General features: G+C 39.4%; 1 protein-coding gene across 1 annotated transcript in view; it reads left to right on the top strand.

Moving 5' to 3' along the window:
* The window catches only part of ncor2 (nuclear receptor corepressor 2), a 66814-nt gene that overhangs the window by 24984 nt on the left and 15016 nt on the right, over positions 1 to 26814 (top strand). Inside the window, exons 4-19 of the mRNA XM_055161279.1 lie at positions 6648 to 6825; positions 10339 to 10521; positions 11761 to 11878; positions 13839 to 13894; positions 14011 to 14063; positions 15726 to 15792; positions 16508 to 16680; positions 16797 to 16887; positions 17098 to 17276; positions 17916 to 17970; positions 18045 to 18143; positions 19055 to 19167; positions 19970 to 20130; positions 21223 to 21285; positions 26109 to 26251; positions 26334 to 26472. Of these exons, the coding sequence (XP_055017254.1) occupies positions 6648 to 6825; positions 10339 to 10521; positions 11761 to 11878; positions 13839 to 13894; positions 14011 to 14063; positions 15726 to 15792; positions 16508 to 16680; positions 16797 to 16887; positions 17098 to 17276; positions 17916 to 17970; positions 18045 to 18143; positions 19055 to 19167; positions 19970 to 20130; positions 21223 to 21285; positions 26109 to 26251; positions 26334 to 26472 (1871 nt within the window). The remainder of the gene's footprint in view (positions 1 to 6647; positions 6826 to 10338; positions 10522 to 11760; positions 11879 to 13838; positions 13895 to 14010; positions 14064 to 15725; positions 15793 to 16507; positions 16681 to 16796; positions 16888 to 17097; positions 17277 to 17915; positions 17971 to 18044; positions 18144 to 19054; positions 19168 to 19969; positions 20131 to 21222; positions 21286 to 26108; positions 26252 to 26333; positions 26473 to 26814) is intronic.

The raw sequence follows: 26814 nt of genomic DNA, 5'->3' as shown, positions 1-26814 counted from the left end.
AGGTCCTGGTCTGATGAAGCCATCAGGACAACATCAGACACGTGTAGAGCTGGTCCAGTTTTCCATGGCCAGGACGAAAACCACACTGCTCCTCCTGGATCCGAGGTTCTACTACTGGCCGGATTCTCCTCTCCAGTCCCTGGCATAGACCTTATCAGGGAGGCTGAGGAGTGTGATTCCCCTGGAGTTGGAACACATCCTCCGGTCCCACCTTCTTATACAGAAGGACCACCACCCCTGTCTGCCAGTCCGGTCCCTGACCGCCACGTGACGCTGCAGAGACGTGTCAGCCAAGACCCACAACATCCAGAGACTTAAAATACTCAGGACTCTTATGTGTGTTCTTTTATGTTGTGTTTATTGTGTGAGATAAGGAGTTTAGAGAAAGAAGTGCTAGCTTACTTTAATTATGGCTGTATTCTTAGTCTGTACTGGCAGCATTCTGGCATGAATGATCTGGAATACTTTGACATTTGTAGCCATTTATGCAGAACAGGCCAGCACTGTGACAACTGCACTTGCTTGTCTTACAGTCATACTTGCATCTGCAGGTAACGATCAAGTTGCAGGTTTCTGGGATTGCATCAGTTTGGGGTTCCAGGTTTCCACTGATTACGTTTCATTACAGTTCTACAGCTGGCAGAACTGGATTTGTTCTGTTCGATTGTCTCTGTACTAGAGCTTGGTAATGTGCTCTTCTAATAGGCCATGAGCAGCACTTTAGGGGGTAGAACTTCAGGTCCCTGACATCTGAAAAAAAAGAGTGGCTCTTGCATCTTTGCAGCAGTAGCTCAGTTGGTCAGAGCGTTCTTCCACTGATCCGAAGGTTGGCAGTTCGAATCCCGCTCTCGACATAAACATCATTGGTAGAGTGGTTAGATCCACTGACCCACAGGTTAGGGGTGTGATTCCACCTCCCACAGGTGAATGCTGTTGTGTCCTTGGGCAAGACACTTAGCCTGCTCGCAGCATTTACTGAAATGTTGTGATATAATACATAACCGTATCTTATATTCTCAATAAAGAATGAAAGCTGTCGATAGCAAACAGAGATAAATGACTTCTAGAAATAAAAATGAGCAGTCACCTAGAATCCAAACCTAGTAGAAATCTGAATCAGGAATTAGTTTCATTTCTGCTCATCAAATGAAAAAAATGAAGGACGCTATCTTTAAAAAGCTGTAGTATAGCCTTGTTTTTATTTCAGTATGCTAATTAGGGGTCATGTGGTGACTTCTATCTTAGTTATAATATTTATCTGATATATATATATACAGTATACTGGTATTTGTTTTCTGGACTTTTTATGAATCCATTCAATTAAAGAGAACTTTATTTTGATTAGCCTGGTGTCTATGCTATTATGCTAATAAGCATTCTTAAAACTCAAAATTGAGCTTGGTAAAAAAGATATTTGGAATCAGTACCCTCAAATAATGGGAAAAAGCATGTTTACCGACTTTTCCTCAAATTTGCCGTCAGGACTTTTTCTGAAAGTATTCCTTGGAATTATTCTCAGTCTAATAGTACATGTTTTTATTACTTTAAACTAATCAGAATGTGCCAAAGTTTCTCAGATAAAAATTTGATCAACATCTAACTGTGCCCACATGGGGAACCAAGGGTCCAAAGAAGGGACCAAAAAGATCACATTTGGTCTGTGACCATATTTGGGGCTCTACATCATCCACATGAAAGCTCAGAAAAGTATGAGATTGTTGTCAGAAATGGTCATTCTCTCATATATTCAGGTTCAACAGTTAGTTTGTAAATATCTGCTTGGAGTAAATAGATCTCGGAAAATTGAGTGGCAACCAAATGTGAGATTTTATGGGCCCACAGCACCCCCCTCAATTAAGATATTTGACAACAGATTCAGAATCTATGACCAAGAATCTACAATAATACACATTTTCAGCTTCCTAACTCATTTTTTTATGAAATGATGGTCTCTCAAATAGGGATGGGCATGATTAATCGATTAATCGATAATTGATCATTAAGAATTTCATCGATTACGTTCATTTTAATCGACAAACCGAATGTAGGTTGCTGTGCGTAGCGTGACCAAACAGGGGTCCGTACATGTAGCTCTCTGCACTCAGAAGGAGCGAGCAGACACAAACAGTCGGTCAGTCTGCAGCGTACCGAAGCACAAATGCCTATTTAACGATGATTTGTACAAGAAATTCCACGCTTTCCGTTGCGTTCGGGACAAGTGTGAGGCCATGTGCACAGTGAACAAAGCAGGAACATGTGTTTCGGTGTCCAGTGGGAAAAAGTTTTGCCAGGTGAGAGTCGCTCAATGTCGATGACAAGTCCCCACCTCCGGCCCCTGTACGGTGTCCTGGTTTTGACCAACGCAAATCTGGTCACACTAACCTGTATTCACCTGAGTCATGTCTTTTAATCCGACAGAAGTTGACCGCATCAGCGACACAAGAGCTGGAGTTTTATCTTCGCTGAGTTTATGCAAATGACCGATGCAGTTTTAAGTTTCGTTTCTGTGAGAGTTGCGCCAAACTGCATTAAACACGTTATAATTTCAAACGGATTGATGTGGCTCTAGAGTCGTTACGGTTTATATGTCGTAAAGTTGAATTTATTTATGCAGATTAGTAGTGCAGATAGTAATAATAATGATGATCATTTTAATATAAAAACGTTAATGATTAATCGATAATCGATCGTTAATTCTTCCGACGATCGATTAAGAAAATTTCATCGAATGCCCATCCCTACTCTCAAACATGGTTATAAATTAAGGCTTCAGAAAAAGTGAGCATGGCCCCAAAATTTCAACGAGCCATAACTCAGGAATGACTCAAGGGATTGGGCTAAAATTTCAGATTCTTTCATTTGGTGATTTTAGAAATTTTTTGAATTTTTTTTCAGCCAAATCTGAGATGGCTCATAGGGGAGATTCCTTGAAAATGGCTGATTTCATACAGACTGACCCTTTAGTGTCAGACATACCTTGACTCCAAGGCACTGTGTGGGAATTGTTGGTCATGGGTTTCTGACTGCTGCGCACATGTTCCTAATTTATTACATATTGTCCAATTAAGGCTTGGACAGACAGTGTCTGTTGATACTTTGCATTTTGGAAAGTTTGTGTGTGACAGACTTTAGAAATAAACAGTGTTTAACAAACAAAAGACATGTTCTCATTCACACCTTGTTGAGTGGAAAAGGAAGGAAAGGAACAATGGGGTAAATTCAAAGTAATTGAAGGTCAGGCAGCCACAGCAGTGTAATCAGTGGTGAGCCACTGTGCTGTAGTTATTGGCCCCATCCTCCTCCTTTCTCCAGGCAAACTCCCAAGCACTCCGCCTTCTTCCATCTGTCTGAAATCACCAGGGCTACTCCAGAAAAGAGAGACCAAGCTGCAAAGCAAAACAAGACACACAGGGACTAGTAAACAGGGTTCTTTCATTTGAGTGGGAACCTTTTACGTGCGACACAAATGATAATTTTACTAAATCTGTCATTTATCTCCTGCACTTTGTTCAGGAAAATGTAAAATACCTGTAGCACATGTTCAAGGGTTTGAGATAAAAATGTGTTTTAAATGAAAGCCCTATGTTAAGACAATTGAGGATGTTGTTATTTGTCTAGTTTGTCAAATGCCTCTACTGTGAAGTCTATGTCAAAGACATAGTAACTGTATTAGCTGTAGTTGAAAAGAAATTGTCTGTCAACCAAAGCCAGGCTCTGCAGAGCGATTACTCAGTTTTAAGGGGACGCACTGTGTGGCACTGGTGATGATGATGTGACCACATATATGACCCAAACTCTACCAACAAAATTCCGGCAGTTCACGCAATAACTATTTGTACAGAGACAGTAGTACTAGATTATTAGAGTACTAGAAATCATCAGTCACTCTCTCCAACATTTCCTTTTTACTGTCCCTGTTTCAATAAAAGACTATTTGTTATCCTTTTCAACCTAAACCTCTTATAGACCATGGCAATAGCAATAGCATCCACAATCCTCTACCAAATTTATCAGGTCACAAGTCCCTTGTTTTGTCTAATTTTTATTTTACCAGTTGTGGCGCAGGAGAGGCAGCACACCTCCAGTACTTTTTCCATAGATACTGAAGAAGCACAGACTGAGACATAGATATATATAAGATATATTTTCAGCAGATTAACAGACCAGTGTGTAAGAAAAGATGGAAAGTTACATTGAGCCTCAGAGCTGCCTGTTGAGGGGTTCCCTTCACACAGCTCTTGATCCCCTGCTCGTAACAAGTATTTTAGGAATTCTGGAGTACAGCTCATACAGGTTACATGAACAAACATAAAAAATAAGTTGATTACAAAAAAATCACACAATCCATCTGACACAGATACAGACAAACTAGCTACTGATATTTGTCTTTATATCAATATTTCAATATTTTACAATCAGTAACAATGTATTGTCTTATTGTTTCAAATATATATTTTTTTAATATTGATGTAAACATTCGGCCACTTCTTGTGCTTGATTGTTCTTCTATCTGGAATCACTAAAAATTGTAGAATAAATTGACTGATGTATTAAAACATTTTACAGATATTGGCTGTTATTAAAATTTCATAGATATTTCCACCAATACATCGGCATCCTTAATAATTTAACTGAAGATCACACTTATAAGCTATATTTAGTTTGATGCAAAACCAAAGTACAATGAAAATAATTGTGGTATTTTGTGCCGATCCAATGTTTTATAAGGCATACATTTCTTAATGGCAGTCCCATCTCTGTGCAGTACAGCTCTGTCTCTTAGCTTGCGTGCTAGTCGGCCATATAAAGAGACATAAAGGCTTGTTGCGTACATTTTCAAAGATATTTTTGGCCTGTTTCCAGTTCCTCTTCTCATCAGTCCCAGTCACTCCAGCTGTAGTGCACTGCGCTGGGCTTCTCCCTTTGTTACTGGTCCCTGAGGGCCACACAGCTGTTGGAGGAGATTGGCACAATCATAACCAATGCATTTCTCTACCAATAATACAATATCACCATTTATGCTTTATGTTCTGTCATCATGCAGCTCAAGCCAATGACAAACTACGGTGCTCTGCTTGTCCTCTTGTCCTAGTTGCTTCACCCTCTTTCTCATCCTCTAGACAAATCCTCCTGAGGGACTAGATTATTCAGCACACTCACCACAGAGAGAGAGTGGGAGAGAGCGAGAGAGGGGGAGGGCAGGGAGGGAGGAGGGGTGTAGTAGTTGATTATGTAAGTGCAAACACTCAATGAAGATGAGGAAGTGAACTGAATCAATGAGAGGAAAAGGGTTTGAGAGCAGCAGTAACATACAGCCTACTTTTCGATATAATATAATTTTCGTTATTTCAAGACAATTAAATAAATTAAAGCACTACCGCCCACACTAGAGCTGCACAATATTGGAAGAAACATTAAAGATGGACTCGTTGCATAGTCTGTATCTGATGAAGAAGAATAGAGTTGGGCTGTGTGCCAATCCATCTCCACAGAAGGAGGCTCCACGCTCCCTGGCACTCTACACACTAGGCCTTTGTGGCTCAGAGTTTGCAATTGTAGTTGTGTTTCCCACTTCTTTCCTCAAGCCACTTCCATGTGAACGGACAGAGATAGTCTCCAGAGAGGACCTAGGAAATCAGGAAGAACAGAGGACTATTCACAAGTGGGCTAATGTAGTTTCCACATCTGATAGCCATGCCCAGTTAAACTTTGAAAGGTGTCATTTGACTACACATCAAAACTACAGCACACTCATGAACTGTTGGCTTTTTCTTGCATTTGGCTAATGGGTCAGTAAATGTGATGAGCATGTGCTGAGTGTGGCTAACACCCACACAATCTTTGCAGCTTGTGTTACTTGCAGTGGTGCCCAGTGTAACATTAGCCTTCCAACTTGCCATATATCCCCCCTGATTGTAGTAGGTCTGCAGAGTAGCATTTAAATAAATATACAGTTCCTTAAAATCAAGATCACATTGATTCAATGTATATTTTTTAATAATAATAGTAGTAGAAGTAGTAGTAGTAATAAGAATGATGATTGTTGATGGTGATGGTGATGATGATGATGATGATGATGGACAAAATATATTTGCAATTGTAAGCAGGATTCATTTCACAGTTCACATTTTAAACCTGTCCATGAGCATTTACATTTGAGAGAAGGTGGAATTTTAAACTGCTAAACAAATACAAGAATTTCATGCATTTCAGAACAAGTTTATAACAGTCTATACTTGAGGGTTTAACACATTTTTCATTTAAAAATTATATTGTTGTTGACAGCGAAGATTCAGTTACCAAAGTAACTAAAGCTTTTGAGCTTTGAAAACGGCATCTATTCAAATAATGATTTGATTGTGATATATTTGTCATCTATTATTTTATGCACTTTTATGTACATATTGAGCGCAGTTATTATTATGCCTTCATTATGCCTTAGAAATACTAAAGTATAGTTTGAAGCATAATAACATCTTGATAAAATTAGCTTCCTATCAAATTCAAGGTTTGCCATTTCTCTCTGAATACCAAATTGACTTTGGAAATGTCAGTGATACAGTATTTAAACTTATATTCTGTGTAGTAGCTCTATTTCTCTCTATTTCTCTATTTGCCTCTCATGAGTTTATCTTGATGTGTTGCAGGGGACAAGAACAGCATATACGGTATGAGCACATCTACCTGCCTGAGCACAGCGGCCAATCTGAGGTGGAGTATGCCGAGATCAAACGCCCGCGGTTAGAGATGGCCCCAGAGAGCCTGATACGCCCCACATCCCACCGGCCGTCACTGCCTTTGGGGGGGGTGGAGGACCTAGCAAAGGTGAAAGCTTCTGTTTCTCCTCACATAAAGCACTGCAGAACAGTTGGACTTGTGGCTAGTTGTGCTTTAATCATTGCTGAAATGTAGAACAGTCATCAGTTGTCCAAACACCTTAAGCAGGTACAGAGGCGCTATAATTAATTTCTAACTGAAATGAGGGCCAAGTTCATATGAGTCTTTGTTCCATGGCTCATTTGACTATAAGGACCTGAAATCTGAGTCCAGGTTTGGGCACGCTAATAATCAACTCCTTGGCAGAGCTCTTCTCACTCTAAATTGTGGCACAGCCATAGCTGAGGTTATCAAAATAACTTGAGTGATGTTTTGAAGACATATAAAGTTTAGATTACAATCGTATGAAGTGATATTTCTGTACTTTTGTGAGGTACTTTACAGTCACTGCACAGTTGTGTGATTTTAAACCTGTATTAATATATATAAAATTTAAAAAAAAACATATCAGTATATATAGCTTTGATGTATTGTCATTTCTTCTTTAGAATTTTTTTTTTTTTTTTTCCAAAAAATCATTTATTGGCTTATAGTTCACTGGAACTGAGCAGCATTGGTTGAAAGATTGCAGTATTTGAAAGAGTAAACAGTCTTTGAAAAGAGTTCACAGATTGAGTCATTTCCACAAAAAAAAACAAAAATAAAAAAACCTCTTTCCAAGGTTCCTGTCAATGCCACATAAAAGATATTGTTTGATAAAAGACATCAGAAGAGGAAGAGACTGAAGGCGAGTGAGTCTCGTGCGCTGGAATGGGAGAGAGTTGTGAAACAAATTAATATATAATGGAGTTGGCCTAGATTTCAAAAGACTGGATCAAAGTGTCTGAACTGCAGATGAAAATGCCTGGCTGTGCATGGTAGACCTGCTTTTGCTGCTTTTGCTAGCTGGGCGCTCTTGATATAACTGCCTGAAACTGACTGAGGAGGTCAGCTGAGGAATGGTAAATAGATTACCCAATAATGGCAGGGGTACAGTTGCAAAATGACTTTAAAAGAAGTTCCAAAATATTCAGGAATGCCAGTAATCCCCCTGAGCACCAAGAGGCATGATCCATTATATACATCGTGTCAGATGCAATCACTGACTAAAGATTTGACTAAAATGAGGCAAAGGGCAAAAGTGTGGAGTGGCACAGATAAAGAGCGCGGGGGAGGAGCCATGCACAAAGGCTAACAGGAAAAGAGGGAGTCGGCTCGTAGTAGGCAAAGCATGAGTCACTCTGAATCAGCCAAGAACAAAAGCACATTTTACCAGTCTATTTGTACACGCCAAATCTATGCATTCTCAAATCCAGCAGGCACATAGCGATGTTTGCTCTCAAAGAAGACACACCGACTATCTATGACTTAAATATGAGGCTGGACAAACACAGATTACATTTGATCCCATTCGGTCTGTCTGAGTTGGCTGACCTTTGCGACAAAAAACAAACTGATACTGAAAGCGAGTTGGTGATAAGAGCCCTGACTAATGCAGCCATAATGTCAGTTATAATGATTACTATCAATGACCATCAAATAAAAACGCAATTAACTATGTGAGCATTCTTAAAGAGGACACATTATCCTGTTCTCTGACACTTGCAATATTGATCTAGAATGACTGACCTCCATTTAAAAACTGCTGCCCTGATTTCTTTCTGCTCCTTTTACAATACATCACCTTAAACCATAGACTGTATGTTGTAAATGGACATGGCTAACACGCTGGCCACAGCGTTCCAAGTAGGAAATGAGCATGGTTGCACTTACAGCCCCATCGTTGCCGTTCTCTCGTTAATTGCTCATGTCACTGTCATCATTTTGGTCTTAAAATTTCTGTATTAACCCGCTCTACATTATCCTGGTGTTTTTTATTTAGCTTTTTTGTTCATAAATCAAGAAAAGATATTATTTATATTATATTTTATTTATATTATATTATATATTATAAGAATTGAGCAATAGTGCCTTGAATGTGAATAAAGATGTTTCAAACATGCACAAGGTACTCAAGTGCATACATTAAAGGGAAAACATTAAAAATCTTTCTGTCTACATCCATCTGGTTAAAAGCTCTTAAAAGTCAATTTAGAAAATATGTCTCTATTAAAAGTGTTAGTGGTAAAGCTAAATAATGGGCAACCAGGAAGTGGAAAGTAGACCAGTAACCATCAGAAAATTTGCCATTTCACATAGTGATTTGTGTGACCGAAATAAATAAATAAATAAAATAAATAAAAATTAAAAATAATTTGAATAGAGTAGCTGCTCATATGTGGCCATTTGACCTGTATTGGAGTCAGTGCATTACAGTACTTCAAATCAACTTTGTTATTGTTAAGATAATGACTTTTTGAAATGATTAACTGTGATTAAGAGATGACTATAAACAATGTTGTCATTGTTTGCTGTCACAGTTGCTTATGTTTCAACTGTTACCTAAAATTTTGCTTGTGTGGACACAGTCTCATGCAAGACTCTGTATGGAGATTTAAAAAGAATATGGCCCTCATCTTTAGCCCAATTCTTATCTTCTTTCTCATGCCGCTGTGTATATCTTTGGTTCAATGGCTATAAAAACAAATGATTTCCTTCCTTCTGTTGGTCTGGTATGCACACGCTGCTGTGGTTGGTGCTCTTTAAATAGAAAGCGTTTGCATTGACACACTACAACACTGAAGCTAATAAAAACATGCATAGCTCTAGACATCATGTTGAGGAATGTTCTAAATGTGGTTGGGGTTGTTGAGGGCACTGTAAGCTCACTACGCTGGGACAACAGCTTAACTGCAGGGCATTGACCTCTTTCTGTACCACAGGTGTACAGGCTGTTGATGTGTAGACAACAAGTTACAATTGTGCATAACACTGTCTTTTACATAGAGCTGAGGCTTTTTTGATAACACTTGGGTGTCCTTAAAATGGTTCCCTTTAAACATTGTATATATGTCGTCATTAATTGGTTTTAGGTGTTTGTCAGAAATCACAGATTAATAAAGACTTTGTGTGTAGTTGGGTGTGAAATGCTCTTTCTAGTCAGATTTAACTCTATATTTATCTCCATCTTACTAAAAAGGCATATTGCAGTACAGTGTCATTAAATTGCCAAGGACATTTTTGTATTGTATAAATACTAAAGATTTCATTGATCACATTTTATATGAAACCATATTATTCCTGGATAGCAGTCTAGTCTCTTTAGTGAACATAGTCACCTGCCTGTGCTTTTGTTATGATCCAGTCTGCATCAACTGTGAGCTCATATGCATTAGTCTGGTTTAGTACTGCTGAGGCTCAGCTAATGTCTCTGCTCACAGGACTTCATTATTGCTTAACATTTTGTGCCCTGGGATTGCACAGTCCCACATTAGATTTTTTTTTTTTGCGTAATAGTAAAGATGTTAAAAAGATGATAGATTAACGACTTGTGGTGTGTCAGAAGTTGGAGCTAAAATTGTATCTCTTAATCTTGTTACATAATTCAGATCTTGACTTTTGCCCTGGGTTCTGTTTCTTCAGGAGCGTGGAGGTGGCATGGGGAAGTTGGAGCCCATCTCTCCTGTGAGTCCCATCACCATGGACCCTGACTTGGACCTGGTGCCAACCCGCTTTTCCAAAGAGGAGCTGATTCAGAACATGGACCGCGTGGACCGAGAGATCACTATGGTGGAGCAGCAGATCTGCAAGCTTCGAAAGAAACAGGTTTTTGTCACTATGAAGGCATCTAGCCCACTTCAAAATTAATAAAAAACTGTTGTTTATCTGCTTAATGTTTTTACATTCTGTGTCAGTTTACCTCTTGACTCTTGCAGGACACTACACACTTTGTTATGACTGCATTTAAAGTGCAAGCGATTTTCCTTTCACTGTAGCAGCTTAAAATGTCTAATCCAGCTGTGTCAGACAGCTGCTTTTGGTCGTGGCTTTGCCTTTTTATTTAGATGGAAAGTAAGTAGAAAATAAAAAGAACTATAAATAACAGTTTCCTCTGGGAGAACATTATGACAGAGGTTTTGTGATTGTTAAACCAACCTATGATCATAGCTGTCTGTTCCTCGAGAAGCTGTTGTCTTTTAGACAATAACATTTAGTTCTGCACTTGTAATGAAGTGACTCTCGTTGTTTTTTGTATTATAAAGATAGAAATGGGAATTACTGATGGCCACATGTCTGCAGCTGTTTGTTTGGGTTGCTGTCCAAACTTGGTCTATGGCAACAATGGGATCTCGGGTTTATTTAATTTGACGAGCTGTGGTTAGACGGGAAATTGACGGGGGTCTGAAAATGGTGGTTATCCCTGACCTGATACTTATCCAAGCCGGTAATAACATGTTGTGGTGGATCTCTGCTCTTGTGGGAAGTTTCGGGAGACTGTGCATCCAAACAGTCACAGCATTTCCACTGTTAAATAAGGTTGTAACCCACTAACCCCCAAGGCCTAACCGTAACCCACTAACCTCGAGGTCTGCTCTACTTTGAATATGACATGGCAGCTGTGACTATATAGATTAGAGCATCTAGAAAAATTTGACACAATGTATCTAATAATGTTTTAGTTATAGAGGTAAACTGATTTGACCTTGGCTCTGGAAAACTAAGTAGGATGTCCCACTGTTTTTTTTTTTTCTTTTCTTTCTCTCTTCAACGCCTCTCATGTTGTGTTGAATATTCAGTCTCACCACTGGCAATGACTTTGTTTACAGCCTGTTGTGGTAAGCATTTGATTAACTAGACCCTAGGGAGCTAATAGCTATTAAAAACTAACAGGGCAGTTCATCTGCTTCCAGCTGGGTTGTGGGGAAATGGTGGATCTAACACTTTAACACAAAGCTCACAACATGGAGCAGTGATCAACGGGCTGCTCATGGAAAACGTGTGCATTTTGGAGTTCAGATAAAAGTATTTAAGTTAAAATAATGCTTACTTTGGTTTCTGTTGCAGCAACAGCTGGAGGAGGAGGCAGCAAAGCCCCATGAGCCAGAGCGGCCCATTTCCCCACCCCCGAGCGAGGCCAAGCACCGCAGCCTGGTGCAGATCATCTATGACGAGAACAGGGTGAGTCAAGAACACGTGTCCTAGCACTACAGTGACCCTGTCGTCATGGTGATGAGATTGGGCTTCTGATTTATATAAAGCTGATTAAACCGATAATTATGTAGGTAAAAAGATTATGCGAAGGATTAATATCCCCCCTGTTGTACCCTGACCTCTATCAGATTTTGTAATGTTGATTCTCTGTGCTCTCAGTCCACCTAGTGGTCAAAATCATGTTCTTTCGTGTCAGTTGTACCAATCAATTAGTTTGTTGTATAAAATGTGATCTGTTTGTGGAAACCACATCCAGTCTATGAAGAACTGTTGGCTTAAAAACACAAAGTCATTCCAATAACTTTGCATCACGTTGTCCTTTAGTGAAGCATTGTTGAAGTATAGTTAACCTGCACTCATTGCCCTTGGTAACCATTCAAACGTGAAAAGCAGCTATTTAATGAAAACACCTTCTGAGACGCCACATGCCTCAAGGCCCCTGCTCTACTACGGTCATTGTTCTTCTCCAGGACAAAGATGGCTCCACTGAGTGATTGCCTAAGATTTCAAAAGCTGGAAGTTTAGAGTGACTCACTGCTTACTCCACAATGCAGCCTGACCTCTGTAACACTTTCCATTCCCCTCTCACTTTGAGGATGTGCATCAGCCTGATGCCCCTCCGTACACACTGCACAACTCATGACTTACTGTGACAAAACACAGGCTTTATAGTCTCATCATCATATCTTATTTACAACTGGAGGTTCAGGTCAGTGCTGTGTGTATGTATAATGTATGACCATAATACCATATTTTCTGATTAGTTTAACAATTTGTCTTCTTAAAAAATGCTTCCTTTTTCCTGTAAACATTATTTAATGCTAATTTAAAAGTACATTTCTGCCAGCTACCACAAGGGGGCAATGGTTTTGTCTGTGTTGGTCCTTTTAAAATGAGCCAGATTAAGTTTATATAATAAATTCCATTTATACAAATAATTAATGTTTAGGAGACGCTGTCATGTAGAGACATCTATGGCAATAAAATGAGAGAAATCCTTGACCCTCCCTGAGGACGAGAGGCTGCTTTTGATAGTTACTGCTCATTAGCTGCTTTAAATGAGGCAATAGTCTGCAGCCTCTTACACCTACACATAAGGATACAATGTATGACATCTCTGACTGCAATTAAAATATATTCTGCCGATACAAATGCATTGTAAAGCAATATATGTATAGCAACAGTATAGCAATAGTAGTACTTTTTGTCTTTTATGTCTCTCTTAAAGCAATACGCATGTGGCATTTTTGTAGTTTGAAAGATGTATGCAATTGGCTGATGTACTGTCTAGACTAAAGCAGTAACTATGCTGCTTCTCTGGTGAGTTCTGCTACTGCTGCAGAGGTGAACGGACAGAGGAGCAGAGTGACCCGTGGGTGCTGATGGATAAAGGTTGACAGCTTGTGTCTGTGCTGTCACCTCTGAAATGCCCTGCACCTTTTCTATACACTTCCTAACACTCTTATAGTGTCTTATACTGTCTGTGTGCGCTGTAAGTCCCTCAGCTGGCACTGTCAAAAACAACACAACATAGAACATTCGGAGAATAAGCAGTAAGAGTAATGTAGTATCAGAGGAGAGGAGGAGCTCAGGTGCATCAAGTATTGATGAGTAACACTGAGAGGATTTTCACATCACTGCAGTACAAATTAAACACATTTTGACAAAGGCATCAGCGCAGGTTGCGTTGTTCTTTCACCCACTCCTTCTGATAGTGTACCTCTGGAGGTGAGTAATCGCTGTAGTGAAAGCGGGGGCCTGGAGCAGTGGCTAGAGCTAAAAGGTCTAATAATAGACAGCTCTCAGCTCTCATCCATCCTTACATCCTGGTCCACACACTCTGTGTCCAGAGTGGTGTGCGCGCGCTGCCTGTTGCCGTGGAGACAGCAGAGGTGCAACTCTAAGGCTCTGCTCCTGTTTGTTTTCAACAGAAAAAGCTGAAGAGGCTCATAGGATACTCGAGGGACTGGGACCCCGGGTGGAACTGGTGAGTAGCTTTATATTATTATAGGTTTTAAGATGTAAATTAAATACTACATTGATCTATACTCATTGTTTTGTGTGGTATAATGGTACTATTTTCATGTTGTTTACCTTTTCTAGCCTCTATACAATCAACCCTCAGATACTAAACAGTACCATGAGAACATTAAAATGTAAGTGACCAGTGAAATCTTCTTTGCTTCTGAAAGTATTGCATCTGTACCATTTAGCTCCAGCACTCTTCTGCATTAAAGTTTGTTTATCTTTACTTTTGAAAGTATTGTGGCTGTACGGTTTAGCTGAAACACTGCTCTGTATTAGTTTGTGTATCTAAATGTACATGTTTCTGTACAACATTGATGCCATCCAAATTACTCTACACTGCTGCATTCTGTTGTGTAATGTTTGCACAGTTTTAATAGTCTTATGTTAATTTTAGCTTTAATAATTTGTCCATCTCATAAGGGCATATCTAATGACCAAGGATATTGGGCATTTTTAGTGGACATAAGGAGCTGGAGGCTGATTTTAACATCCTTTTCTGGCTGAAGTCTGACCACTTGATGTGTCTGACCTCTCTGCCCCACACTGCTCTGTCTTCGGTCCTTTTGATCCTGGCTGTTGGATCAGTATTATTGCCTCAAAGCTGTTACTGAAAACTCTCCCTCTCGCCTGCTCTGGGGCTGTTATTAAGTAGTACTGTGGCTGTAACTAAACAAATGGCTTCTTTGTTTCTATAACTGACGTGTTAATTCATTCTGTCTGTGAGAAGAGTACAGCTATCTCACTCAAGCTCTGGTTTATTCAACTCAAATAATGCATAAAACAATTAGAAATGGCACAGATAAAGTCACATCCACTTGGCCTTTTTTACTATACTGTTCTGGCTTGTGTAAGTTGTGTGTTATAAACAAAACAGAAAAGAAGCACATGTGCCTTGCCTTTTAGACAAAAGTCCCTCTGTTGTGTTATAAATGTCTTTCCAAAACTTTGCAACTCTCCCAGCTTCATGCTTTTGCAGATATTATGCTAAATGAGTGTGTACTCAGATATCTCAGAAATGGCACAGGCTTAGAGCAGCACAAAGGGAACCTTTAGTTGAGTTCAGGGCCACTAATCTTTCCCATTGCCATCTGGTGCCCAGCGCACAATACCATCTCTGTCTTAAACTGTCAGTGCGACTTTGCCAGCAACAAGTTAGATCTGACCCATTATATGCCACTCAAATTTTGACCATATTATATTTCTATTGCAGTCACCAGAATGTATTTTGGTTTTCTTCTGAGATTGTTATATTATTTTTTGTGCATAATTTGTACTTAATTTGTCTGTATGTGTCCATTTAAGTATACTGTTAGCCTAGTTCTAAGTCCAGTGTCCTTGACCCGAGTGACCCTGTATCTCAGCTGAGGTGACTAATGTAAAATAAGATCACATTAATCAGTGCAGAACGTTGCCCTTACAACTGACAGATTAAGTGTCCGAAATAAAACTGTGTCTTGCAGCAAAGAAAGGGTCAAACAGAGCGTCCGCCTAAGGAGATTACTGGCCCTGACCTTTATTTGAAGCGCTGGTGATTGCTGTTCCCAGACCAGACTAGTTTTATAACATTGGCTGCCGCACTATCCCCCAGCCTACAGCAAGTTTGACTGATGTCATCTAAGGACATACATTTATTCATGATGGACAATACTTCTTCCTTTTTTCTTTTCATCCATTCTTTTTCATTTTTACAAAAAGTGTCAGAGTTTAAACAAACCTGTAACTTCAGGTGTCAAATAAAGTAATGTATTTTGTTCCATTTGTCCAGCCTAATCCCATGATTTCATTTTTAGTAACCAGGCCATGAGAAAGAAGCTCATCTTGTATTTCAAGAGAAGAAATCATGCCCGGAAGCAGTGGGTAAGGACAATCTAATCATATCCATAATCCCAATTAAATTAAAGAACCTGCGTAACTTTTATGATGCAAGGTACACCACCTTCTTGACCCTAAATTTTCCTCAGATAAGCAGGTTACTTTAAGGTTAGGATTTAGGTCAGATCTGTGGAGAAGTAACTGTAATAGTGTATGTTTTTCAAGATATTTTAAGTAATGAAACACATAAAACAATGGAACATTAGCCACAAAGCAATAACCATGGATACAAGATCTAAGTGGTGTGCCCTCCATCAGAAAAGTTAGACAGTGCAGCTTTAAGTCATTTTTTTGTATTATAACAACTAAATTTACAAAAACTTACAAAAAAAAACTAAAGCATAGAATTGTTTGGTCTTCTTGGCTGCCATACAAGATAAAAACTAGGCTATACATGTAATGACATTGTGTAGCACTGTTAGTACTGGTTTAGGGGGGGTTGGATGTGGAGGCAGGATCACATGAGGAGAACTGGGGGAACTTTGCAATGTTGTCTACTAGCATTTGTTGTTGGTTGGTTAACAGTCTGAATAACAACATCTCTGTTAAGGAAGTATGTTTTAACAGGGAGTCTCATCTTTCAGAGCATCAAACACAATTTATACTCAACCTCAATCAGCAATAAAATTATTTGACTTAGTATGTGGAAAAAAGGATGAAAACCTGATTTGTATTACTGAATATTTCTGATTTGCTGTAGGAACAAAAATTCTGCCAACGTTATGACCAGTTGATGGAGGCCTGGGAGAAGAAAGTGGAGCGCATTGAGAACAACCCACGTCGCCGGGCCAAGGAGAGCAGAGTGCGTGAATATTATGAAAAACAGTTCCCAGAGATCCGGAAGCAGAGGGAGCTGCAGGAACGCATGCAAAAGTGAGTTATATATTAATACCATTAGATGTTTATTTTTATACTTTCCCTTAATTTTAGATGCTTTGGTCTGGTAAATTGGGAGGGCTTCTTGTAATTATTATTTTTTTGTTCTCTAGTCGAGTTGGGCAGCGTGGAGGTGGTCTGGCGTCTGCAGCTCGAAGTGAACATGAGGTCTCTGAGATCATTGATGGGATTTCAGAACATGAGGTACGTCGTCATTGAGAAATATACATCTCCAAGTGAAATAATTACTTTCATAGCTTATTCTGGACAGATTCTTATAGTTGGCAATGGCTTGTTCTGTTTCATTGAGAGAATACTGTAGGTTTAGGTTATACAATCTGCTTCCTGTCAAAGACCAACCCACTTAATTCAGGATGTTGTTTTTGTGTGGCATGCGGCATGTGTGAACCTCAGAACACAGAGAAACAAATGCGGCAGTTGGCAGTCATCCCTCCCATGCTGTTTGATGCTGAACAGCAACGTATCAAGTTTATCAACATGAATGGACTAATGGATGACCCCATGAAGGTGTACAAGGACCGCCAAGTCATGAACATGTGGAGTGAGCAAGAAAAGGACACTTTTAGAGAGAAGTGAGTAATGTGGTGTGCTACCTTTTCCTGCTCTTTGTTACCTTTTCCTGCTGTTCTGAAATGCGCGTTGCAACACTGGAATTTCCCCACTGTGGGACTAATAAAGGCATATCTTATCTTATCTTATCTTAATGTTCTGATGTTTAGCTCCATTATTATTACTATAATTATCATTAGTATTATTTTTTTATTATTTTGTTTGGCTGATATTTACAGAAATGTTTGTTTTGTTTTAACTCTTTTTTTAAAGTATATTACAATTCATTTCATGGGTCAGTATGTGGAAAGGAAGTGGTGCTTCCTCTTTCATGAGAAATAACTGGCATTTAAAGCTGCCAGACTCATTCAAAGCTACACAGTGACGAGTAAGTGCACCACTTGTTCACAGAAAATGCAAAGCTCAGGTTTCTCGTCTAGCAACACACGATATTTGAGCATGTTGAGGAAATTGCTTTGTGTGTTTTTGTTGCATCAGATTTGTTAATGTTCAGCTTTGAAACGTGTAAGACATTTTCATTTTTAGTATTTCCTCAGTCATTCACTTTGGATTTTTCTATGATCGGCTTTGGTATTACTTCAGGAAATGCCTCTGATTTTAGCCAATCCAGAGCTCAGGATAACTTTTCTCTTCCTCCACAGATTCATTCAGCACCCCAAAAACTTTGGCTTGATTGCATCATTTCTTGAGAGAAAGGTATTTTCTAATTTATGAAATGCTTGTATTTTTTTTTCCTGTCCATTTTGGATATATTCTGTTTTGTTTTTCAGACTGTGGCAGAGTGTGTACTTTTTTACTATCTTACCAAAAAGAATGAAAACTACAAAAACATTGTACGGCGAAACTTCAGACGCCGGGGAAGAAGCCAGGTATGATCCTTATACATTTAGCTGTCAAAAACCATATGCTTTTCATTAAGAAATATTTAGCAATAAAATACTACTATTAGTAAAATAAGCGTTTCATTGTTAAATGATAATGAAGGGATTAGTTTTGCTCTTTGCACGGCAGTTAATTTAGTAAAACTCATTTTGTTGATGCTTAATAGACAATATGTGTTTTAGCCTTCTTGGCATGATCTAATCATTATAATCATTTAAATAGGATTTCATCACTTCATTAGGAAGTGCTGCTTAATGTTTTTGGCCAGACTGTGTCTTTGCCACTCTGAACTCTAACCTCAAAAGCCCAGACAGACAGGAAATTGGTAAGGAAGTGGTTGTCCGACCATGAAGAGCAAAAGTTACACAGCAAAAACAGACGTGCTATTGAAATGTTTTTGAATCAAAAAAGGTTAATTGGTATTTTAAGCTTATATTGGAATGAGCAAAGCTATTGCAATCCACATTTATCTTGATGGGAAGGCAGCCAAGTAGTTGAAGCTGTCTGCAAAAACTAGTGAGTCATCAAAATACACGCACGAAGTACCTTATCACTGAAGGTTTGCCAATTTTTTTTTTTATTATGCTAATGCATAGAATGTTAAAAAAGCATTTACAGTTGATCTGGCTACAGAAGAATCTATTTAAATGAACATACTCTGACTAATTTGATCATCCCACTGAAGCTTGCTCTGGAGGCAGTGTCTCCATTGTTTTCACCTGACCGCTGTTCTTGCCCCATTGTACAATAAATGCCCGAATAATTTATCACAGTCAATTATCTGTCCATTCAAGTGTGTTGAAGTATACAGGTCAAAGCCGAGGACTGGTTGTCAGTTGCACGTATCCTATTACCTGCAATTATCTTTGTAATAGAGTGCATGTCTTTCCTTTTGCAGCATGGACAGCAACAACAACAGCAGCAACAAGTGAACCGTAACAACCAGGAGGAAAAAGAAGCTGCAAGGGAGGAGGACAAGAATGAAGCAGAGGACAAGGATGATGGAATGAAGTAAGTTTAGAGTCTGTAAAACAGGATTAAAATATGTGAGCCAAGTGATTGTGAGGCTATCTTAATACGACTATAGCGAGTTTACTAAGAGGAGTAATGCTGTCTACATTTACATGCATGTCAAGAAAACCAATTTTCCTTCTGAAAGATCTAAAAACTGCATGCAAACCTGGAAAACCAAGTATGGTCTATATAGTTTATACACGGAGTACAGCTGCATGCAACAGTGTTCTCCTACTTCTCATGGAGTTGAGAGTTGCTGAGTTTGAAGAAGTTTATGTCTTGTCTTTACATTTCCTTTGTTAATTCCTTCAAGTTTTTTGATGCCCCATTTCTCTAGAGAAATCTCTACTGTAAGTGTAATTTGCAACCAAATGAAAAAAGCATCTTTTAAATATTTGTCAGGTGTGCTGTCATAAATGTAACAAATATGACTATGGGCAGTAGTTGACAACATGAGTCAAAGCAGAACACAAGGTTTAAAAGATGTTGTGGTTGAGGACTCCTGGTCCATTGCCCTGTCATCCCTGGCACAGCTGGCCTGGCTTGCCTATATTTAGTGTGCCACCAGAGCTTCCCTCAACAAGATTAATGAAGCTGTAACAAGATGAATGGGGGAGTGGTGGGTTCAACTGTAGTGGCCATCTCCTGGCATGCTGTTCTATTGACATTCAATAAATTAGAGTAAAGAAAAGTTACTATACATTCACTAGTTTGTTCTTAGATATACTTCTTGAGTTGACCATTGAGTGCTTTGCTCCTGTGATTCTCTTTTAATCACTTTGATTGTGTACATGTGCAGGGATGACACGTCTGGAGAGGATGCAGAGGACAAGGAGCCCACAGTGGCTTTTAAGGGTCGACGTACAGCCAACAGCCAGGGCCGCCGTACGGGCCGCATTACCCGCTCCATGACCAGTGAAGTGGAGGAAACATCTGCACCACCTGTCAACAATGAACTTGGTCAGTCTATGCTATAGGTTTTAAAAGCATTTTTACAAACAACACCACACAAAACATGCATCTCTAGGAAAATGTCTTTTTAAAACATATTTAGCAAGACTCTCTGCATTGAGTGTTATTTTTCTGTTATGTTTACCCTTGACAAATGTTTACATTTTCTGTGTACCAGTAACTGTGCAGCCATGGCAAACAAACAAAACAAAATGCCAAAGCTGTACTATTTCAACCCCAGTGGTTGTAATTGTTAATAATGTTGTAATATAATCAAAAAATTTTAACCTAACCCCAGCACAATTAATTATGGTAGGCTCACACCACAAGAGTGCAGCATTGTGTCTTGTTTTTGTTTTTGGTTAAAGGGACAATTTTTACTTGAAAATTCTGATTTCTTTTCTTTTTGTTTTTTTTTTTTTAGTCAAATGAATCTTAGTAACATACTTAATTTTGATATCTGTTACCTAAATGCAATGGTTTATGTAGACAATACATTCTACCATTACTCGTCCATGTAGGTCATAGTATCATTGCAGGTAGGTCAGACATGTACATTGATTCTATGCTGCAGGCAATCAGCTCTTTTCACCTGTTTCAGCAGTTTTATGAATAAGCTAGAGTTGTTCTGCTGCTGTGCTCTGTCACTGAAATCCCTGGTGACCTAATCTAAAGGCCTCTTATCTGACAGGCGCGTCCCTCTTTGCCCTTCATGGTCCCGATAGAGGACACACACGCATTAGTTGTAGATTGGCAGACAGGGGCAGGGTCTGGCTTATGGCCCAAGTGAGGAAACAGGCCAGTTGTTATGTCTATAATAATTAACAGACTCCTCTTCTCGGATTTCCTGCTTCTTCTGTGTAAAACAAACATTCCCCGGTGGTAAAAGTGGTCAGATATATTGATACTTACACAAAAGATATGACCAGTATCAGTTTTAACTACATTTTTTCATGAAGAAACTGTTATTGTATGAGTTCTAAAATGTTAGTGTTGCTGTATCAAATGTTAGTATCACATTTGTCAGTCACTTCTGAACTGACTTTTTAACCTCGGCCCCACCCTTTATATTTTCAAACTGAGTGATTTCCTTTTGTTTAGCCAATCTGGAAATGAATGAGAGCTCACGATGGACTGAAGAAGAAATGGAGACTGCTAAAAAAGGTAAGACAATGCAAGTATGCTCATTTTAAATTAACATTGGTGCATTGCAGTGGTTACTAATAATCAAACTATAGATAAACCAAACTGAAACTGTAGGGTAGTTTGGAATAAGAGCATTTCTATAAGGGAAGACATGCAGCAGTTACATGTATGTGTCAATCAGCCTGAACTTGGTCTGTTGTTCTTTGGAGCAGTTCCCATTCGCTCTGGGTCAAGGCAGCCTTTCTCTTTATCAAGCCTGTTGTAAAGTCTGCCTCTTCATCAGTCATTAACTCCATCTGTTTATTGTCTCACTGAAGATTACACAGATTTCTACTCACGTTTCATTGCTGCAGCATTTGCCACAAGCAGAGCACAAGTGTCCACTTCACTCAGTGACTTTCTTTCCCTCACTGTTTTTTTGTTCCACACTTTGTCAAAAGGGATTCCCCTCCTGTACCCTTTGTTCAGACTAAATGACACTAACAGGATGTAATTTTGCTTTGATCAACTCTTGACTCATTGTAATTATTTGGGTTGTGCCTTGAGTCTGACGATATAATACATATCATGATGTGCATGTCACGGTTCGATATATCCCGATACGACAACAATGGATGATATATTGCAATTTATCAATAATTACTTCTAATAATATAGTTAACTACACCTTCAGGAGAACAATATAGTATGAAATACAGTGTATTATTATTTTTTTAATCACGAGAACAGTGAATGTAACTAACTAATATAACTAATGAATTTTTGTGAAATATATCATTCAAAAAATCGTTTCGGATGCGTTTTGAATCAATTTGAGAATTGTACAATACAGTATCACAATATATCACGATCAGTCAGTTTTTTTCTTACACCTCTAGTGATTAGGCATGGTGCAGTCTTCAAATTTAGTGTCAAAATTATCATGGTTAAAGTAATGAGAATAATGATTATATCACAATAATTATTACACAAGTTGCTGACAGTTTAAAAATGTTATATGAATGCAGATGAGGCATTATACTTTTGATATTATGAATAAGTTCCTATTTAAACAACTGTTACAGAATTGTTCTTTGTTATGAGTGAAAATAAAGAGTGATTTACAAGAAAACATCAAGGATAAATAGCTTTTTTCAGCACATTCTGGTGATAAAATGGTGATTATTTTTGTTGGTGATTATCATGATCATATAAAATATCCCACAAACCATTATTGCCTACCCTTTTTGTCACAATATTATTGTTTATTGTCCCATCCCTAATTGTAATACAAGCCAGCTGTGTCATTATAATTTCTATATGGTGCAACAATATTAGTTTTTGTCGTCTTTGCACACTGTTTACATGGTTACTTGAATATTATTAAATAAGTTATACTATTAGCTATTATGTTATGTCACTTGAGTGTCTCGTGCAATTTGTGTGTTAGGGGGTTATTTTGTGATAAGTGGCAGTGGCCTAACTCAAACATGGTCCTGTGTCGTAATCCTGGTTAATGTCTTCAATTCCATTCTCCTGCAGTGGGATTAGTGGGGCACTCCATCCCAGAGGATTAGCCTGGCAGCTTGGTGGGAGCAGGGCTTCTATAAAGGGCTTATGTAACCTCTAACACACAGCCCTGGTTACAGTACAAATGGCTGCAACAAGGGAGCTGCTTTTGCCATATTTCATCACTTTTAACTACTACACCCAAATCTGCCAAAAGGGATTTCCCTTCTAAACAATCTCCACCCCCATGTTGTCAGGGCAGTGAATGAGTTTGACATGGTGCTTAAAACTACAACTCTTGCATGCATTTTTATTTATTTTTTTCTTAATTACAGTTTTATGAATGGTCTTAGACTTAGACTTATACGAACTTCATTGATCTGCAAGAGAGATTACTTGGACACAGTAGCTCACACATCACAATATATTATAATAACAAAGAGAAAACATATAAGGGGTAATAATACATTCTAAATAAGCAGCAAATAAAGCAAGAGACTGGTGTTAAATAAAGGCATAATTATATTAATATGTACAAGTAAAGACAATAAAAAAATAGAAATAGAAATAAGTAATAAAATGATCTCAAGCAATATACTAAAGGTCATAAGGGAAACAGTGTGAAGATGATATGATGATTGACAGGACATGGGTTTATCTGTTACTTTTGGTGAGTTGTTGTACAATTGTATGCATGTGGAGAAGTGTTAAGGAAGCAGTGGTTTGATTTCATTATTGAGTGCCATCTGAACAAAGCTCTGCTTTGTCACTTAGCCTGTGTATAAGAGGACTCTGTTTACTTTTGTTTACCTGGTTGGCATTTATGTATATGTGCCTTAATCTGTCAGACTTTGCTAGAGTGCATCCAGGCAGCTTGATAATGGCTCCTGTTCAGCTTCCTAGAAGAACTCATTTTAAAAAGCAGCAGGTAGACAATGCCAGATTTTTCTCCCCTCCTTTCTTCTAGTTTTGGTCTATCACTCACTCCTCTGTTAGCTTCTTTTGGGTGGGATATGGCTATGGCCCAGTTTGGCAGGCACTATGGAAGATTTGGCAAGCAACTTTCCCCACTTACTCTGGCTGCCCACACAGTGTTGTTATGGACTTGGGAGAGGTCACATTCAAGATGAAAACCAGGTCAGTCAGGAAAAATGTGAGAGCTTTCTGCTTTCTCATGGTATCAACATCAGCGCTGTCCCTCGTCTGCTGGTTTGCACTATGCTTAGTCGTCACTTCTATATCCTCTCCATTGTCTGTGTGGCTGAGAGCTTTTGTGATCTGTATCCCTCCTGTGTTTACTCTTGGACTGCCTGAGACACTGTTTGCGTCTGTGTGCTGGAGTATTAACAAGAGACCAGAGCGTCTACTCACTCATGCGTAGGGTTTGTGTGTGCACTGGTTAGAGTGTGTAGAGTGTGTGCGTGCTGTTGGCAGAGTAAAGCTGGGGGAGGGACAGAGCGGCTGAGCGAGCGAGTGAGGGAGGGAGAAGGGAAAAGGAGAGATAGGAGAGATCAGATGAGGGTAGAGCAAGGCTGAGCACAGAGCGCCGCCCCACAGTTCCACTTTCCTGTGGAAGTCTTCCCAGACAAGCGCCATTGGGGAAAGACGGTACAGAAGAAGAGAGCAACCCTGACTAAACACAAGAGTTTGGAGAGCGAGACGGGGAGGGGAGAGGCCAGGAGCATGTGCTGCTTTGGAGCATGTCAACCTGACACCAGCTCAAGTATCAGGCCAGCTGGCAGGAAGAGCTCAGAGCGGATCGGAAGGCCCAGCCCTGAAGAGCGTCCCGACTGGGCCTCCAGAGATCAGCCTGTCTGATAGTCAAGTCCAGAAACAGGCCAGAGACGACGGCTGGACTGACAGGCATGTGACAAACAGGAACAACCACGTTCTAGCTGCACAAGGTGTTTATTGGACTTACTCTGGGAGGAGCTACTACAGAGCATGTTTCCTATTGGCTGAAAGGAAGCACCTGCTTCAGTAATGTTGCTTCTGATTGGATAATTGTCCCATGTGTGTTTCTTGGACAACTGAGGAAACTAGAGCTGCTTTGGATTATGCTGCATGTACTCGCTTACAGTGGAACAAACTGGGCATAGTTAGAGGTCATAACAATGTAACCTTTGGCTGTGGTAAATGAATGCAGTGTGTAATAGGTTCAGTGGGTGCAGCTCAGTGCTTGTTGATAGAATGTGTGTTATGTCTCTACATGGGCTCTTGGGTATGTTGTACTTGTACACATGTGTGATTGGGTTAGGGGTGACTACCTCCTCTGTCCATTTGATTAGTAGGTAATAGTAGGTAGTAGGTCATGAATGCTTTCTGTTTTAGCAGGGACTATGTTAACATATTTTATTTTATTTTATTTTATTATAAGCTTTCCTTGTAAAGCTTTCACTGGCAGGAATGAACATTTGCTGAAATTGGCACTTCCACTTCAGTTATATGTGAGTCCACTACTATTTGAATACAGCAGCTCTGACTAGAAGAATACTTGCTATAGAACACACTTTTAAATATAATTACAAATTCAGGTTTACTGATGGATACACTTGATTCTAATTCAAAGAGCCAAGTTTCAAATATTAGTAAAACATGTAATCACATTTTTAATAATTGTTTTAGGTTTGTTTGTGTAAACTTATTCCAATTAGCAAGCTAGAGGCGAGATTCAGCCATAAACAGGATTTCTTGTCTATTGCTTTGCTGCCGTACTCCCTCTATGAAGTGATGAGGTGCGCGGACCTCTGAACCCATGTCCAAGGTTGTCCCTGGAAGTGTTGGCTGGTTGCCTGTTAATAACCACTACACATACACTCCATGTGAAAGGCTGTCCTGCTGCCAGGGCCTGTCAGGCTGGCACAGGAAACAAGTGGGTGGTGTAAGCTAAGCCTCTTACAGCACACACTGTTAATGAGCTGCTTTTAGCTAACAGCAGACTCCAGGGGGAAACACCGGAGTGCACTTGCACTTGCACATACACACTGAGTGCCCTCTACATGTCTTGTTTTAGCGCACACATACACAACGCGGTGACAGGTTGATCTATCACAGCTCAGGCCCAGCGGGTGTATGCAGACTCTTGTGTAAGCCACAGTCATGTGCTCGGTTGGGTACAGGACCACAGCTTCTTGGAACTGGGTCACATCAAAGTCAATCCAAATATGACACTGAATGACCTTAGAAAGAGCCACTGATGTCACTGCACTGACTGACAGCCACAGGCAAAGATGTGCTTACTATTGAACCTTTCTTTGTGTGTTTAGCTTAAGCAAAATGTGCTTTAGAGCAGTGCAGTGACATTGGTGGGCTGTTTTAAAAGCAGAATTTATTGTTCCATCTTTTAATTTCAGGGCTTCTCCAATATGGTAGGAACTGGTCTGCCATCGCCAAAATGGTGGGATCCAAAACTGTGTCACAATGCAAGAACTTCTACTTCAATTACAAGAAAAGGCAGAAATTGGATGAGATTCTGCAGCAGCATAAAATGAAATCTGTAAGATCCATAATCTAAAACATGATTCTTGACTGCTACTAGAGAGCATTCACTAGCATTTAATTTAATTGTTCTGTTTCAGGAAAAGGAGCGGAAGGCTCGCCGTAGGGGTAAGACTTCACAGAGTGAGGAAGCCAATGCCCAGTTTGCAGCTGAAGAGGAGGAGATGGAGGGTTCAGGGGGCAGTGGCAATGAAGAAGAGGCCCCTGAGGATGGAGAAGGTATGACATTTGTGTTAAGTGTCACATTTTACTTAATACTTAAAAACATAATACTTAAAAACCCAAAATAATTGAACTGTTGCGCTGGCGATGTCATAGACACTGTGTGTAATGCTCCTCCATTTGTTCATTGTTGAGGCTGTATCCTGAATGTCCTGAATATACATCTGTTGCTAGTCTGTAGTGTGTTGTCTTTACCTTGACAAAGGGCGTTAAAGCCCCAGGGGATGCCATCCATCATCACAATTGGTTTTGTGTTCGTTTTTGTTGTACAGTGAAACCTGATTAGGAAGAGTGGCACTGTGGAGAATACGCTTTAACACAAACCAACAGGGAAAGTGG

Source organism: Boleophthalmus pectinirostris, unplaced genomic scaffold (genome assembly GCF_026225935.1).
Source record: "Boleophthalmus pectinirostris isolate CB_2022bp ecotype Guang Dong unplaced genomic scaffold, ASM2622593v1 HiC_scaffold_4, whole genome shotgun sequence".
In the NCBI taxonomy this organism is placed as follows: Eukaryota; Metazoa; Chordata; class Actinopteri; order Gobiiformes; family Gobiidae; genus Boleophthalmus; species Boleophthalmus pectinirostris.
This window is presented reverse-complemented; position numbering and strand designations above follow the sequence as displayed.